Below are 14,294 nucleotides of genomic sequence, written 5' to 3' on the forward strand. Positions count from 1 at the left end.
CACTTCTAGCACTGATTGCATTCCCTAGTTGGGTAATGAAACACCTGCAAGGGAATCACCAGGCTTAGAGAACATCAAGGACACTGCAGCCATCTTCCTTCCTTCCTCCTCTTCTTCTTCCACCTCCTCCTCCTCCAACCCAACTCTCTTCTAGCACTGATGGTGTTCCCTAATTGGGTAATGAAACACCTGCAAGGGAATCACCAGGCTTAGAGAACATCAAGGACACTGCAGCCATCTTCCTTCCTTCCTCCTCTTCTTCTTCCACCTCCTCCTCCTCCAACACAACTCACTTCTAGCACTGATTGCATTCCCTAATTGGGTAATGAAACATCTGTAAGGAAACAACCAAACTCTCAGTGAGCATCAAGGGCCCCACAGTTCAAGCCTGACCTATTGACAGTCTCGTCTGTTGGTACGTAGCCAACCGGAAGCCGTGTCATCAGTTTTCCAGCGAGGGACCAAATGCTTATGAATTTGCACTTCATTGCCAGCTCAGGCAGAGGCTGCACCAGTGTTTTTTCCAAACTTGGCAAACTTTAAGACGGGCGGACTTATTTTTTTTATTTTTATTTATTTATTTGTCACAACAGTATATATAAGCATAAGCATGAAATAACTATACGATATGTAAGCATAGATATAATCATAAGTATGTAATAACTATATGAAATTGGATACAATCAAAGGGAACATTAGGACAGGAACGATAGGCACATTGGTGCTCTTATGCATGCCCCTTACAGACCTCTTAGGAATGGGGTGAGGTCAATAGTAGATAGTCTTTGGTTAAAGCTTTGGGGATTTTGGGAAGAGACCACAGAGTCAGGTAGTGCATTCCAGGCATTAACAACTCTGTTACTGAAGTCATATTTTCTGCAATCAAGATTGGAGCGGTTCACATTAAGCTTAAATCTATTGTGTGCACGTGTATTGTTGCGATTGAAACTGAAGTAGTCTTCGACAGGAAGGACATCGTAACAGATGATCCTATGAGTTTAACTCAGGTCATGTAGCTGGCTGGGGAATTCTGCAAGTTGGAAGTCCAGACATCTTAAAACTTCTTAAGGGTGAGAAACAGGGTGGCCCGGCCGAGGAACACAAGATCTTCCATCTGAGCGCAGATTAACAGGATCTTGCAAGCCTGAAATTGTTTCTTTCAGTGGCTTCCCATGCCCCTTTTCTCTCTGTGGGCCGAGAGATCTTTCACAGGCTGGTGTTCCTTTTCTTTCCTCTCGTCTCCCGAGAAGGTTCCCACGGGTTCATCCGAGCCCACGCTGAGCCAAAGAGATGCTGCGTGAGGAAAAGATGCTCCTGGGGCGAACGGCTCCCCTCGGATGGCCTTAATGCTTCGGTTTAAGGCTCCCCTTGCCGAAATCCTTGCTCCCCCTGCCGCTTCCCTGCTCAAAAATTACCCCCCAAAAGAGGGTAAAAAGAGTCGCAAAGAGGGTGACTTCCAAATTGGTCCTTTGTCCTCCTCCCGCCGAGCTACGCAGATGGCTGGAGGGAGGCTCTCTGCCGCGAGGGGTCCCTGTCCTGTCTAGAACAGCATCGCCAGCGGTGGGGAAAAAATCGAGAAAGAAGAGGCACCTTTAAGTAGAATTCTTGGAAGCTGGAAGCAGGAAGAGAAGGAGGACAAGCAGTCCGCAGCCCGCCTGCAGTGACCTTCACAAACCCACCGCCACAAAGCGGGTGGCAGGGCGGGGAGTGCCTGTGAGCCACGGAATCACCCGTGCAAACACACAGACCCCTTTTTTTTTTTTGTCGTTTTATTTGCATCTGCTGCAGCAGCAACCAAAGGACGGCGGAACCAGGGAACCCGGTAGGTACTGGCTAAGTGTCCCATTTGAATATCAAGCAAATATTTGGCTTCCGATAGTGATTTTATTTACCGGGCTGACTTTTTTTCCCCTTGAACAGAACAGGTTTGTGCCTCTGCGGAGGACCTTGTTCCAAATCGGCAGCTGCATGTCAACCAAGCCATCGCTTCGAAACCTGGACGTTAGCAGAGTTCGCTGTATAGATGTGTGCTTTCCAGCCTTTAGTTGTGTCAACACAAAGCTGGTAAGAAGCCTGTTATTAGAACACAGCAGCCTGCAATTACTGCAGGTTCAAGCCCGGCCCAAGGTTGACTCAGCCTTCCATCCTTTATAAGGTAGGTAAAATGAGGACCCAGATTGTTGGGGGCGGGGGGCAATAAGTTGACTTTGTAAATATACAAATAGAAAGAGACTATTGCCTTATACACTGTAAGCCGCCCTGAGTCTTCGGAGAAGGGTGGGATATAAATGTAAATTTAAAAAAAAAGAAAAAAGCTTAGCAGTTGGTGCTGTGTGAGCCTGCCTTGTCTCCAAGGCAAGATACCAGCTATGGAAAATAACTGGCAGGATTAGAGAATAACAAGAGTTGGAAGGGACCTTGGAGGTCTTCTAGTCCAACCCCCTGCACAAGCAGGAAACCCTGTCCCGTTTCGGACAAGTGGCTGTCCGGTCTCTTCTTAAAAACCACCAGTGAGGGTGCACCCACAACTTCTGGTGGCAAACTGTTCCACTGGTAAATTGTCCTCCCTGTTTGGAAGTTTCTCCTCAGTTCCAGGTTGCTTCTGTCCTTGGTTAGTTTCCATACCTTGCTTCTTGTCTTGCCCTCAAGGTGTCTTGGAGAATAGGTTGAACCCCCCAAACACATCAATTTATTCGCGCGGGGCTGGCTTAAATTTTATTGGTTTTAAATTTTTATTATTAATTTTAAGGGTTTTTTAGTTTTATATATTTTAAAGTTTTTAGGCCACTATATAATAAGTTTTTTAATCTGTATTTTAATTGTATATTGTATTGTTTGTTTTTTACCTTGGCTGTACACCGCCCTGAGTCCTTCAGGAGAAGGGCGGTATAAAAATCGAATAAATAATAATAATAATAATAATTCTTAGGGGCAGCCCCTCAAATACTGGAACATCCCATCATGTCACCCCCTAATCTTTCCTTTCTCTAGACTAGACAAACCCAATTCCGTTTTTTTGTTTATTTTTATCTCCAGCCTCCTAATCATTTTTGTTGCTCTTCTCTGCACTCTTTCCAGAGTGTTTGCAGGGTTGATGGGTAACCGAGGGAGCAGGGTGTTTGGTCTGAACATGAGAAGAGGAAATAAATAAAACAGATGTTGAGACTCCAGAAAAAGTGCAGAGGAGAGCAACCAGGATGAGGGGACTGGAGGCTGAAACAGACGATGAACGGTTGCAGGAACTGGGCCTGGCTGGTCTGGTGAAGAGAAGGACCAGGGGAGACAGGAGAGCATCTTCCAATATTTCAGGGGCTGCCATAGAGAGGAGGAAGGGGATCAAGCTATTTTCCAAAGCACCTGAAGGCCAGGCAAGGAATAAAATGGATGGAAACTGATCAAGGAGAGATTCAACCTGGAAATAAGGAGGAATTTCCTGACAGTGAGAAAAATCAATCGATGGAACAGAAGTTGCCTTCAGAAGTTGTGGAAACTTCATCCCTGGAGGCTTTCAAGAAGAGACTGGGCTGCCCTCTGTCAGAAACGGTGTAGGGTCTCCTGCTTGGAAAGGGGGTTGGGCTAGATGACCTCCAAGGTCCCTTCCAACTCTATTAAATCTGTTAAAGTTGTGGCTGCTCCATCACTAGAGATCTTCAAGAAGAAACCGGACAGCCGTTGTCCGAAATGGTCTGGAGTCTCTTGTTTGAGCAGGGGGTTGGACTAGAAGACCTCTAAGGTCCCTTCCAAACCTATTATACTATTACCTGTTGCTGCCTTGACATATATATTCCTCCATTTCCTGGTTTTTTTTCCTCTGTCCTTCCCCATCCTTGCATTGTTTCTCTGTCTTCCCCACCCCGAAAAACTTTGGCACTTTAAAGAAATATTTTTATTGAAGTAGATAGATAGATATTAAGAAATACATTCAAAGAAAAGGAAAACAAATATAGAAAACGTGAAAAAGAAAAGAAAAACAGAAAAAAGAACATAGCAAAAAGAAAATAAAGAAACAGGAAGCATGAAACAGAAATGTATATAAAGGAACAGCTTCTGAATCTTTCACTTGGCAGTTTTAAACCAATCTCTCTCTCTCCATTTTTGTGCCTGCATTACAGGAAGTCCCCGACCTACGACAGTTCATTTAAGGACAATTGGAAGTTACAACAGCACTAAAAAAAGTGACTTATGACCATTTTTCACACTTATGACCATTAGAGCATCCTGTCCTGACCCAGCTCCCCAAATACGACAGACCTTCCGAAGTGAACTCAAAGATTCCTTTATTAGGAGCACAAGCAGCCCCAGCAAAAAGTTTCTCTCTCTCTCTAAGTGAGCCTAGGTCACAACAGATAGATAGATAGATAGATAGAGAGAGAGAGAGAGAGAGATTAGAGAGAGATGACAGATAGATAGATGATAGATAGATAGATAGATAGATAGATAGATAGATAGATAGATAGATAGATAGATAGATATTAGAGAGAGATGATAGATAGAAAGAAACAAAGATAGATAGATAGATAGATAGATAGATAGATAGATAGATAGATAGATAGATAGATAGATATTAGAGAGAGATGATAGATAGATAGATAGATAGATAGATAGATAGATAGATAGATAGATAGACAGACAGACAGATAGAGTGGTGGGATTCAGCCAGTTCGCACCACTTCGGGAGAACTGGTTGTTAACTTTTTGAGCAGTTTGGCAAACTGGTTGTTGGAAGAAATCATTAGGGCAGAGAACCGGCTGTTAAATTACTGCTTACTGTTAAATTACTGTTAAAAAACTCCATATTTTCCCACCGATCCATCTGCATATTATATCGCCCACTTTATTGTACGTTCTTCAACCGGCTCTTCTTCCTTTTCAAATTTTATTATGAAAAACTGCAGACTCTCTCCCAAGCAAGATATTAACCCTGTTTCCTAAAAGCTCCTCAACCTACATCTACATCAGAGTTGTTCCAACCTTGGCTTGTGGACTTGAAAGCCCAGAATTCCCCTAGCCAGTATGGTTGGCTGTATGGGAATTCTGAGATTTGAAGTCCACAAGTCTTGCGGGCTTCTTTGTGGACTGGTGGGACTTCAAACTCTCAGAATCTGGTGGGACTTCAAACTCCCAGACTTTTGAGAGTTGACGTCCAAAAGATCTTAAGGTTGCCAAGATTGGACATCCCTGATCTTCATCCTGCCACAATGTCCAGAACTGAAGGGTCTTCAACGCCATGAAAACACACCCCAGCTTTGGATTTTAACACTTTTGGAAATATGGGTGGATGGGCTGGTGGGAATCAAGTGAAAAAGAGCTGGCTTCTGTCCCCTTGCAGGTGTGTTGGGTGGCCTCGGCACCCTTTGATGAGGCTGGAGATGGCTGCCACCAAAAGAAGTCAAAACCGTGGCATCCCCATGACTGTTTTTCTGTTCCCGGCCACCGATGTGGACTAAGGTATCCCCCTCCCCCCTTTCGCCATGGAGACCCAGCATCCCAAATGAAGCATGTTACGTCTTCCAAGTAGGACATCTTTCTGGCGGGAGACCAAAGTCAACTTGACCTCCCCAAATCACTACCAGCTTTAAGAAGGACTCCTATCAGATGACCTCCTCAGCTATGTCTGAGTAGGAAACCATGTCCTCCTGCTTCTTCCAAGCTCTTCGGAAAGTAGGACTTCCCAGAGAACCAGAGGGGGCCCTTCCTGGGTGGGAGGCCCTGGTCCAGCTGATGGACCTCTCTGGCGAAAGATGCTTTTCCTGTCTTGGGAAGCCCTGACGTTGGTCGAGCCAATGAACGCCACTCTCTGGGACCATGGGAGATCCAACAGCGTGGATGGGATCTTCAGCCCGAGCGAGGTTCCCAGGAGTAGCTCCCAACTGCCCACGTTCTCCACGGCGGCCAAAATCCGCGTAGCCCTCACCGTGGTCCTCTTCCTCTGCTCCACCAGCGTCAACGTCTCCATGTTGTGGAGCGTCAGCAAGAGGTTTCAACGCAAGCCGCATCTCCGCATCCTTCTCATGAATCTGGCCGCTGCTGACCTTCTGGTCACCTATGTGGTGATGCCGCTAGATGCCGTGTGGAATGTGACCGTTCAGTGGTACGCCGGCGACTTGGCCTGCCGGCTCTTGATGTTCCTCAAGCTGGTGGCCATGTACGCCTGCTCCTTTGTGACAGTGGTGATCAGCCTGGACCGTTGGGCAGCCATCTTGCACCCTCTGAGGGTCAGCAGAGCCAAGAGGAAGAACAAGGCAATGCTGTGTGTGGCCTGGGCCCTCAGTTTCCTCCTAGCAGTACCTCAGGTAAGTAGAACCCGTATCTATCTAACAAAATGAAATTCAATAGCAATAGCACTTGGAAGTATATACCACTTCACAGTGCTTCTCTAAGGGGTTTACGGAGTCAATTGTTGCCCCCAACAATCTGGGTCCTCATTTTACCCACCTCGGAAGGAGGGAAGGCTGAGTCAACCTGGAGCCAGTCAGGATTGAACTGCTGGCAGTGGGCAGAGTTTGCTTGCAATTCTGCATTCTAACCACAGGGAGGGAGGATGGGAGGGAGGGAGGGAAGGAAGGAAGGAAGGAAAGGAGGAAGGAAGGAAGGAAGTAAGGAAGGAAAATAGCAGTAGCACTTAGACCCATATACCGCTTCACAGTACTTTTACAGCCCTCTCTAAGTAGCTTATTATTACGCCAAATACCTGACCTTCGGACCTTCCGCCGCGAACTGAAGACACATCTTTTTATTCGCGCGGGGCTGGCTTAAATTTTATTGATTTTTAAATTTTCTATTATTAATTTTAAGGGTTTTTAGTTTTATATATTTTAAAGTTTTTTAGGCCAATTATAAATAAGTTTTTTAATTTGTATTTTAAATTGTATATTGTATTGTCTGTTTTTACTTTGGCTGTACACCGCCCTGAGTCCTTCGGGAGAAGGGCGGTATAAAAATTGAATAAATAATAAATAATAAATAAAAATAATAATAAGCTTACAGAGTCAGCCTCTTGCCCCCCAAAATCTGGATCCTCATTTTACAGACCTCGGAAGGATGGAAGGCTGAGTCAACCTTGAGCCGGTCAGAATCGAACTGCTGAACTGCAGTTAGCAGAAGTAGCTGGCAGTACTGCACTCTAACCACTGTGCCACCTCAGCTCGTCAATGTAGAGAAAAGGAAAGTCTCAAACTTAGGCAAGAAAAACCGAAAGTGCACATACAGACTGGGGGAAACCAGGCTTAAGAGCAGTGACTCTGAGAGGGATCTTGGAATCTTAGTGGACAACCAGTTGGCCGTAATAGCTCAGGCTGTTAGAGCCTGTTATTAGAACAATTACTGCAGGTTCAAGCCCGGCCCAAGGTTGACTCAGCCTTCCATCCTTTATAAGGTAGGTAAAATGAGGACCCAGATTGTTGGGGGGGCAATAAGTTGACTTTGTAAAAATATATACAAATAGAATGAGACTATTGCCTTACGCACTGTAAGCCGCCCTGAGTCTTCGGAGAAGGGCGGGATATAAATGTAAACAAACAAACAAACAAAAAGTTAAATAGGAGCCAGCAGTGTGCAGCAGCAGTCAAAAAAGCCATCCATCCATCCCATATCCCATCTCTGTCTGTCTGTCTGTCTGTCTCTCTCTCTATCTTATCTATCTATCTTCTATCTATCCTATCTATTTATCTATGTATCTATGTATCTATCTATCATCTATCTTCTATCTATCATCTATCTATCCTATCTATGTATCTATGTATCTATCTATCAATCTATCAATCTACTATCATCTATCTTCTACCTATCATCTATCTATCCTATCTATGTATCTACTATCTATCATCTATCTATCTTCTATCTATCTATCTATCTATCCTATCTATCTACTATCATCTATCTTCTATCTACTTATCATCTATCATCTATCTATCTTCTATCTATCTATCTATCTATCCTATCTATCTACTATCATCTATCTTCTATCTACTTATCATCTATCTATCTATCCTATCTATGTATTTATCTATCAATCTATCATCTATCTTCTACCTATCATCTATCTATCTATCTATCTATCTCTCTCTCTCTCTCTCTCTCTCTCTCTCTCTCTATCTATCTATCTATCTATCTATCTATCTATCTATCTACCTATCATCTGTTTCTCTCCCTCCCTCCCTCCCTGTATCTATCAATCTATCCTTCCATCTCTCCCTCTCATCTCTTTCTCTGCCTTGTCTGCCTGCCTGTCTTTCCCTCCCTCTATCCATTCATGCTACTATCTATCCTTCCATCCTTTCTCTCTCTCTCTCTCTCTCTCTCTCTCTCTTTTTCTGGTGTCTCTCTCTCGCACCTGTCTCTCTGTATACGTCTCTCTGACATCTACCTGAATCTAATTTAGAAATCTCTCTCAGAGGGGGTCCAGCATTTGATGAGGAAGATGCAGTTTAGGGAACCATATTTTAAGGCAGTGTTTCTGAAGCGTGCCCCTTTAAGACGTGTGGACTTCAACTCCCAGAATTCCCCAGCCATTCTGGGAGTTAAAGTCCACACGTCTTAAAGGGGCCACGCTTCAGAAACACTACTCTGCCTCAAGGCTTCCTCTAACCAGAACTGAAATCTAGACCTTAATGTTGTGTTTGTGTGGGTGTGACTTGTATGGGAAACGGCCTTTCTTTTTTTGCAGATGTTTGTCTTCCACACAGTCAGCCGGTCCCAGCCCACCCGTTTCGTCCAATGTGCCACGGTGGGCAGCTTTGGGGCGCACTGGCAGGAAACCCTCTACAACATGCTCACCTTCTCTTGCCTCTTCTTGGTACCCCTGCTGGTTATGGTGCTCTGTTATTCCCGCATCCTGATCGAGATCTCAAGGATGATGACCCAAGCGCGGGGTGAGGCTTCTCGGCATGCATGTGCCAGCGGGGAGGGGGGACTTCCCTGGAAAGGGCAGGGGGTGGCATGGCCAGCTGCAAGGAGGAGGTTTTTTTTACAGATAACTCAAGATATTAAATATTGTTCGCCATCTTCCTTTTTTTTTTTAATCCACCACAATCCTGTGAGGTGGGTGGAACTGAGGGAAAAGGAATGGCCCAAAGTCACCTAGTTGGCTTTCATGCCCAAGGCGGGACTAGAACTCACCGTCTCCTGGTGATTGGCTCAAAGTCACCCACGTGGCTTTCATGCCCACGGCAGGACTAGAACTCATATCTCCTAATGATTGGCCCACAGTCATCCAGCTGGCTTTTATGCCCAAGGCGGAACAAGAACTCACCGTCTCCTGGTGATTGGCCCAAAGTCACCCAGTTGGCTTTCATGCCCAAGGCAGGACTAGAACTCACCGTCTCCTGGTGATTGGCCCAAAGTCACCCAGTTGGCTTTCATGCCCAAGGCAGGACTAGAACTCACCGTCTCCTGGTGATTGGCCCAAAGTCACCCAGTTGGCTTTCATGCCCAAGGCGGAACTAGAACTCACTGTCTCCTGGTGATTGGCCCAAAGTCACCCAGTTGTCTTTCATGGCTAAGATGGGACTAGAACTCACGTCATCTAGTGATTGACCCAAAGTCACCCAGCTGGCTTTTATGCCCAAGGCAGGACTAGAACTCACCGTCTCCTAGTGACTGGCCCAAAGTCACCCAGTTGGCTTTCATGCCCAAGGTGGAACTAGAACCGTCTCCCGGCGATTGGCTAAAAGTCATCCAGCCAGCTTTTGTGCCCAAGCTAGTAAGTAACTAGAACTTACTGTTTCCTAGCGATTGGCTGAAAGACAGCTCTCATGTTCAAGGTGGGACTAGAATTCCCCATCTTCCAGTTTCTAGCTTGGCATCTTTAGGCTCTTGAAGGACATAGCATCCAGATACAGCTGGTTTCCTTGGGGCACAGGGTCCTTTCCGAATGGAACCAATTCTGGTTTGTTCAAGAAACCATCATTAACCCTGTTCTGACACAGCTCCCCAAACAAACCCTGTGTAGTTGAAGCAATGATTCCTTTATTAAGAGCGCTGGCAGTCCCGGCAAAAAAGTTTCTCTCTTACCGCAGGCTAATAAGTCCGTCCGGCAGGGAGACGAATAGTTGTCTGCTACTTCTATTCATCTCCACCCTCTGCCTTTTATCCCCAGAGCTAGGGTGGGGCTTCACTAGCAGCGGTAGCTCTTCCGTCCCAAGGACCGGCCCATAGATTTCCATTGCTCTCCTCTCCTCTGCCTTCTGCGCATCCGTGCATCAGGCAGTGGACCCAGCTGTTCCTCCTCTTCTTCATCAGCCACCTCTAGACCTGGGGGCTCTTGACTCTCCATCTGACGGCTGACGGATGGCCCCAGGCTCTGCCTCTGTTTCTCTCTGCCAGCTGCATTCCCTCTTCCCCCTCAGAGCTCTCAGGTTGCCCTAATGCCGTCCCTGACTCCCACACCGCCGCCTCCTCCTCCGATTTGGCTGCTGGAGGGGCTGGCGCCGACAGGCCACAATATAACTGTTCTGTCTCCTTCCCCACTTCAGACCCACCAGCTGGCCTTCAGCCAGTGGATTCACGGCTCTTGTCAGTCCTGGCAGAGAAATCATATAACTGTTCTGTCTCCTTCCCCACTTCAGACCCACCAGCTGGCCTTCAGCCAGTGGATTCACGGCTCTTATCAGTCCTGGCAGAGAAATCACAGCTGTCTGCCAAAGTTCAAACAAATGACTCACGTAGCAAGACTTTCAGCTCTTTTTGAAATGGATCAGCTAAACTTTGCTTCCCGTGGAGTGAGAGCAGTCCCAAAGCTCCTTATATCTTCCCTTTGATGACGCCCCCTCTCTAATTTTCTGAAGCGCGGGTCAAGCCAAGCTTGATTATTATTATCAGCTGGGTCTGAAGGCGTAGCCTGGGCAAGGGAGGAATCAGGGGATGACGGCCTCATTATGTTCCTCCGACTGGTCTGGTTCTGGCTCCTGGAGCCGAGCCAAAGGAATCGGTGCTCCCAAGGTAAGCCTTACTGGCCCTTCCCCCTCAGTCTCGGAGTCACTTTCGGGCATGGGGCCAGGTTCAGGGGCTGGAGTCACAATAACCCTAAAATACGGTTCTATCGTTGTCGCCTTCTTTCTCTTGCAGCCTCGCCGAAATCCCGGGAGGTCCGCCTGCGCTGTTCACGCAATAACATCCCCCAAATCCGGATCCGCGCCTTGAAGATGTCGGCCATCACCGTCCTCACATTTGTGGCCTGCTGGACGCCCTACTACCTGCTGGGCCTCTGGTACTGGTTCTCGCCCGAGATGCTGACCCGGGAGCAGGTGCCCCCTTTGCTTGGCCACATCTTCTTCCTCTTTGGCCTCCTCAGCACCTGCCTCGACCCGCTGATCTATTGCTTCTGCTCTTCACGCTATCGGGCTGGCAAGAAGTTGGCCAAAGCGCCATCTCTCCGCATGGTCTCTGAACGGGCGTCCACCATGAGCAACGGCCACAGGCCAGAGATGGGAGCCCACTGGGCATGCAAACCAGGATCGCCCCGTAGTCCAAAACTGGCCTGGGCCAAGAAGGAGAAAGTGGCTGAGAGTTGCGTCTGAACGGCCAATTCTCGGCCCACTGGCCCACTTCTGCCTTCCGGTAAATTCCGGCTCAGGAATATTTCCAGAACAAGGGGGGGAAAAAATGAAATTATGACCCATATCTGAATTGAAAACAATGCAGAAATGAGTTCGAGGTTCGGCTTAAATCAGGGGTCTCCAACCTTGGCGACTTTAAGCCTGGGGGACTTCAACTCCCAGAACCCCCCCAGGAATTCTGGGAATAGCTGGGGAATTCTGGGAATTGAAGTCCGCCCATCTTTAACAGAGTTGGAAGGGACCTTGGAGGTCATCTAGTCCAGGGGTCTCCAACCTTGGCAACTTTAAGCCTGGGGGACTTCAACTCCCAGAATTCCCCAGCCAGCAAAGGTGGCTGGGGAATTCTGGGAGTTGAAGTCCCCCAGGCTTAAAGTTGCCAAGGTTGGAGACCCCTGGCTTAAATGATCCAGTGAGGTTTGAGTCTTGATTTTTGAATCAATTGGGAAAAATACACGTAGTCCTCGACTTACAACCATTCATTTACCGACCGAAGTGACAACAGCACTGAAAAGTGTCTTTTAAAAAGAGTTTTCACATTTATGACCGCCGCGACATTTCCATGGTCACGCGATTCCAAATTCAAACGCTTTTATAACCGACTCATATTTATGACGGCTAGTGTCCCGGGATCCTGTGTTCCTTTTTTGCGACCTTCTGACAAGTCAAGTTAGTGAGGAAGCCAGATTCAATTAACAACCGTGGCAAAAGATGTAAAACGGGGCAAAACTGCCTGAACAAACGTTGAGCTCCATAATGGTTGTTAAGTCGAGGACCAACTGTCATTATCCGAGTTTTCCTTCAAGGCAATCCGAGCATCCTCATTGATTCAGATGATGAATTAGACACATTCTTGAGATGGGCACCCATACACGTTTGATAAATAAAAATAAAATAAAATCCCACGACAGTGTGGCTTGAACTGGCCTTGAACTGCAATTCCAGACTGAGTGTTTAGATTAAAAATAAAATAAAATCGAGTGGGGGGGGGTCAGCCAGAAATATTTTCACCCTTCTGTGAATCTTTTTTTGTTTTGTTTTTCACAATCGCAGCCAGGTAAAAACTTTTTTTTAAAGTGCAACGCATATCAGATTAACAGAGTTGGAAGGGACCTTATAGGTCATCTAGTCCAACCCCCACACCCAAGTAGGACTCCCTATACCGATCTTTTCTTGAAAACTTCCAGTGATGAAGCTCCCACAACTTCTGAGGCAACTTCTGTTCTATATAGATTAACGGAGTTGGAAGGGACCTTGGAAGTCATCTAGTCCAAGCCCCAGCCCAAGCAGGAGACCCTGCACCATTTCTGACAGAGGGCAGCCCAGTCTCTTCTTGAAATCCTCCAGGGATGAAGCTCCCACAACTTCCGAAGGCAACTTCTGTTCCATCAGTTGATTTTTCTCACTGTCAGAAAAAATATCCTTATTTCCAGGTTGAATCTCTCCTTGTTCAGTTTCCACCCATTATTTATTTATTTATTTATTTATTTATTCAAATTTGTATACCGCCCTATCTCCCGAAGGACTCAGGGCGGTTCACAGGCACATAAAACATTTATATACAATTAAAATAACTATTAAAAAACTTATTCTAATGCCAAATATTAAAAATATAAATATAAATCTTAAAACCAAATTTAAACCCCTGTAAATTTAAAAATCTATAAATTTAAAATCTAAATTTAAAATCTAAAATCTAAGCCAGTCCTGCACAGATGAATAAATGCGCCTTAAGCTCATGACGGAAGGTTCGGAGGTCCGGAAGTTGACGGAGTCCTGGGGAGTTCGCTCCAGAGGGTGGGAGCCCCACAGAGAAGGCCCTTCCCTGGGCGCCGCCAGACGACACTGTCTAGCTGACGGCACCCTGAGGAGTCCCTCTGTGAGAGCGCACAGGTCGGTGAGAGGTATTCGTAGCAGTAGGCGGTCCCAGATAACCCGGCCCTATGCCATGGAGCGCTTTAAAGGTGGTTACCAACACCTTGAAGCGCACCCGAAGGCCACAGGTAGCCAGTGCAGTCTGCGAGGATAGGTGTCATACGGGAGCCACGAGGGCTCCTCTATAACCCGCGCAGCCGCATTCTGAACTAACTGCAGCCTCCGGATGCCCTTCAAGGGGAGCCCCATGTAGAGAGCATTGCAGTAATCCAGGCGAGACGTCACGAGGGCGTGAGTGACCGTGCATAGGGCATCCCGGTCTAGAAAGGGGCGCAACTGGCGCACCAGGCGAACCTGGTAAAAAGCTCTCCTGGAGACGGCTGTCAAATGATCTTCCAAAGACAGCCGTTCATCCAGGAGGACGCCCAAGTTGCGCACCCCCTCCATCGGGGCCAATGACTCGCCCCCAACAGTCAGCCGAGGACTCAGCTGACTGTACCGGGATGCCGGCATCCACAGCCACTCTGTCTTGGAGGGATTGAGCTTGAGCCTGTTTCTCCCCATCCAGACCCGTACGGCCTCCAAGCACCGGGACAACACTTCGATAGCTTCGTTGGTTATCCTTGTCTGGCCTTCAGGGGCTCTGGAAAATAGCTTGACCCCCTGCCTCCTCTCTGGGGCAGCCCCTCAAATATTTTTTAAAAATTATTTGCATTTATATCCCGCCCTTCTCCGAAGTCTCAGGGCGGCTTACACTATGTCAAGCAATAGTCTTCATCCATTTGTATATTATATACAAAGTCAACTTATTGCCCCCAACAATCTGGGTCCTCATTTTACCTACCTTATAAAGGATGGAAGGCTGAG

At 46.9% G+C, this 14,294-nt stretch overlaps 1 protein-coding gene across 1 annotated transcript; it reads left to right on the forward strand.

The window, feature by feature from the left end:
- Positions 1–5,278: 5,278 nt before the first annotated feature.
- On the forward strand, positions 5,279–12,862 carry LOC131186831 (putative gonadotropin-releasing hormone II receptor). The gene is made up of 5 exons (XM_058160757.1): positions 5,279–5,448; positions 5,942–6,293; positions 8,666–8,870; positions 11,065–11,556; positions 12,785–12,862. The coding sequence occupies exons 1-4, from the start codon at positions 5,279–5,281 to the stop codon at positions 11,514–11,516; spliced, it is 1,179 nt and encodes a 392-aa protein (XP_058016740.1). The 3' UTR covers positions 11,517–11,556; positions 12,785–12,862.
- Positions 12,863–14,294: the final 1,432 nt, after the last annotated feature.

Source organism: Ahaetulla prasina, chromosome 17, assembly GCF_028640845.1.
Source record: "Ahaetulla prasina isolate Xishuangbanna chromosome 17, ASM2864084v1, whole genome shotgun sequence".
Lineage (NCBI taxonomy): Eukaryota > Metazoa > Chordata > Lepidosauria > Squamata > Colubridae > Ahaetulla > Ahaetulla prasina.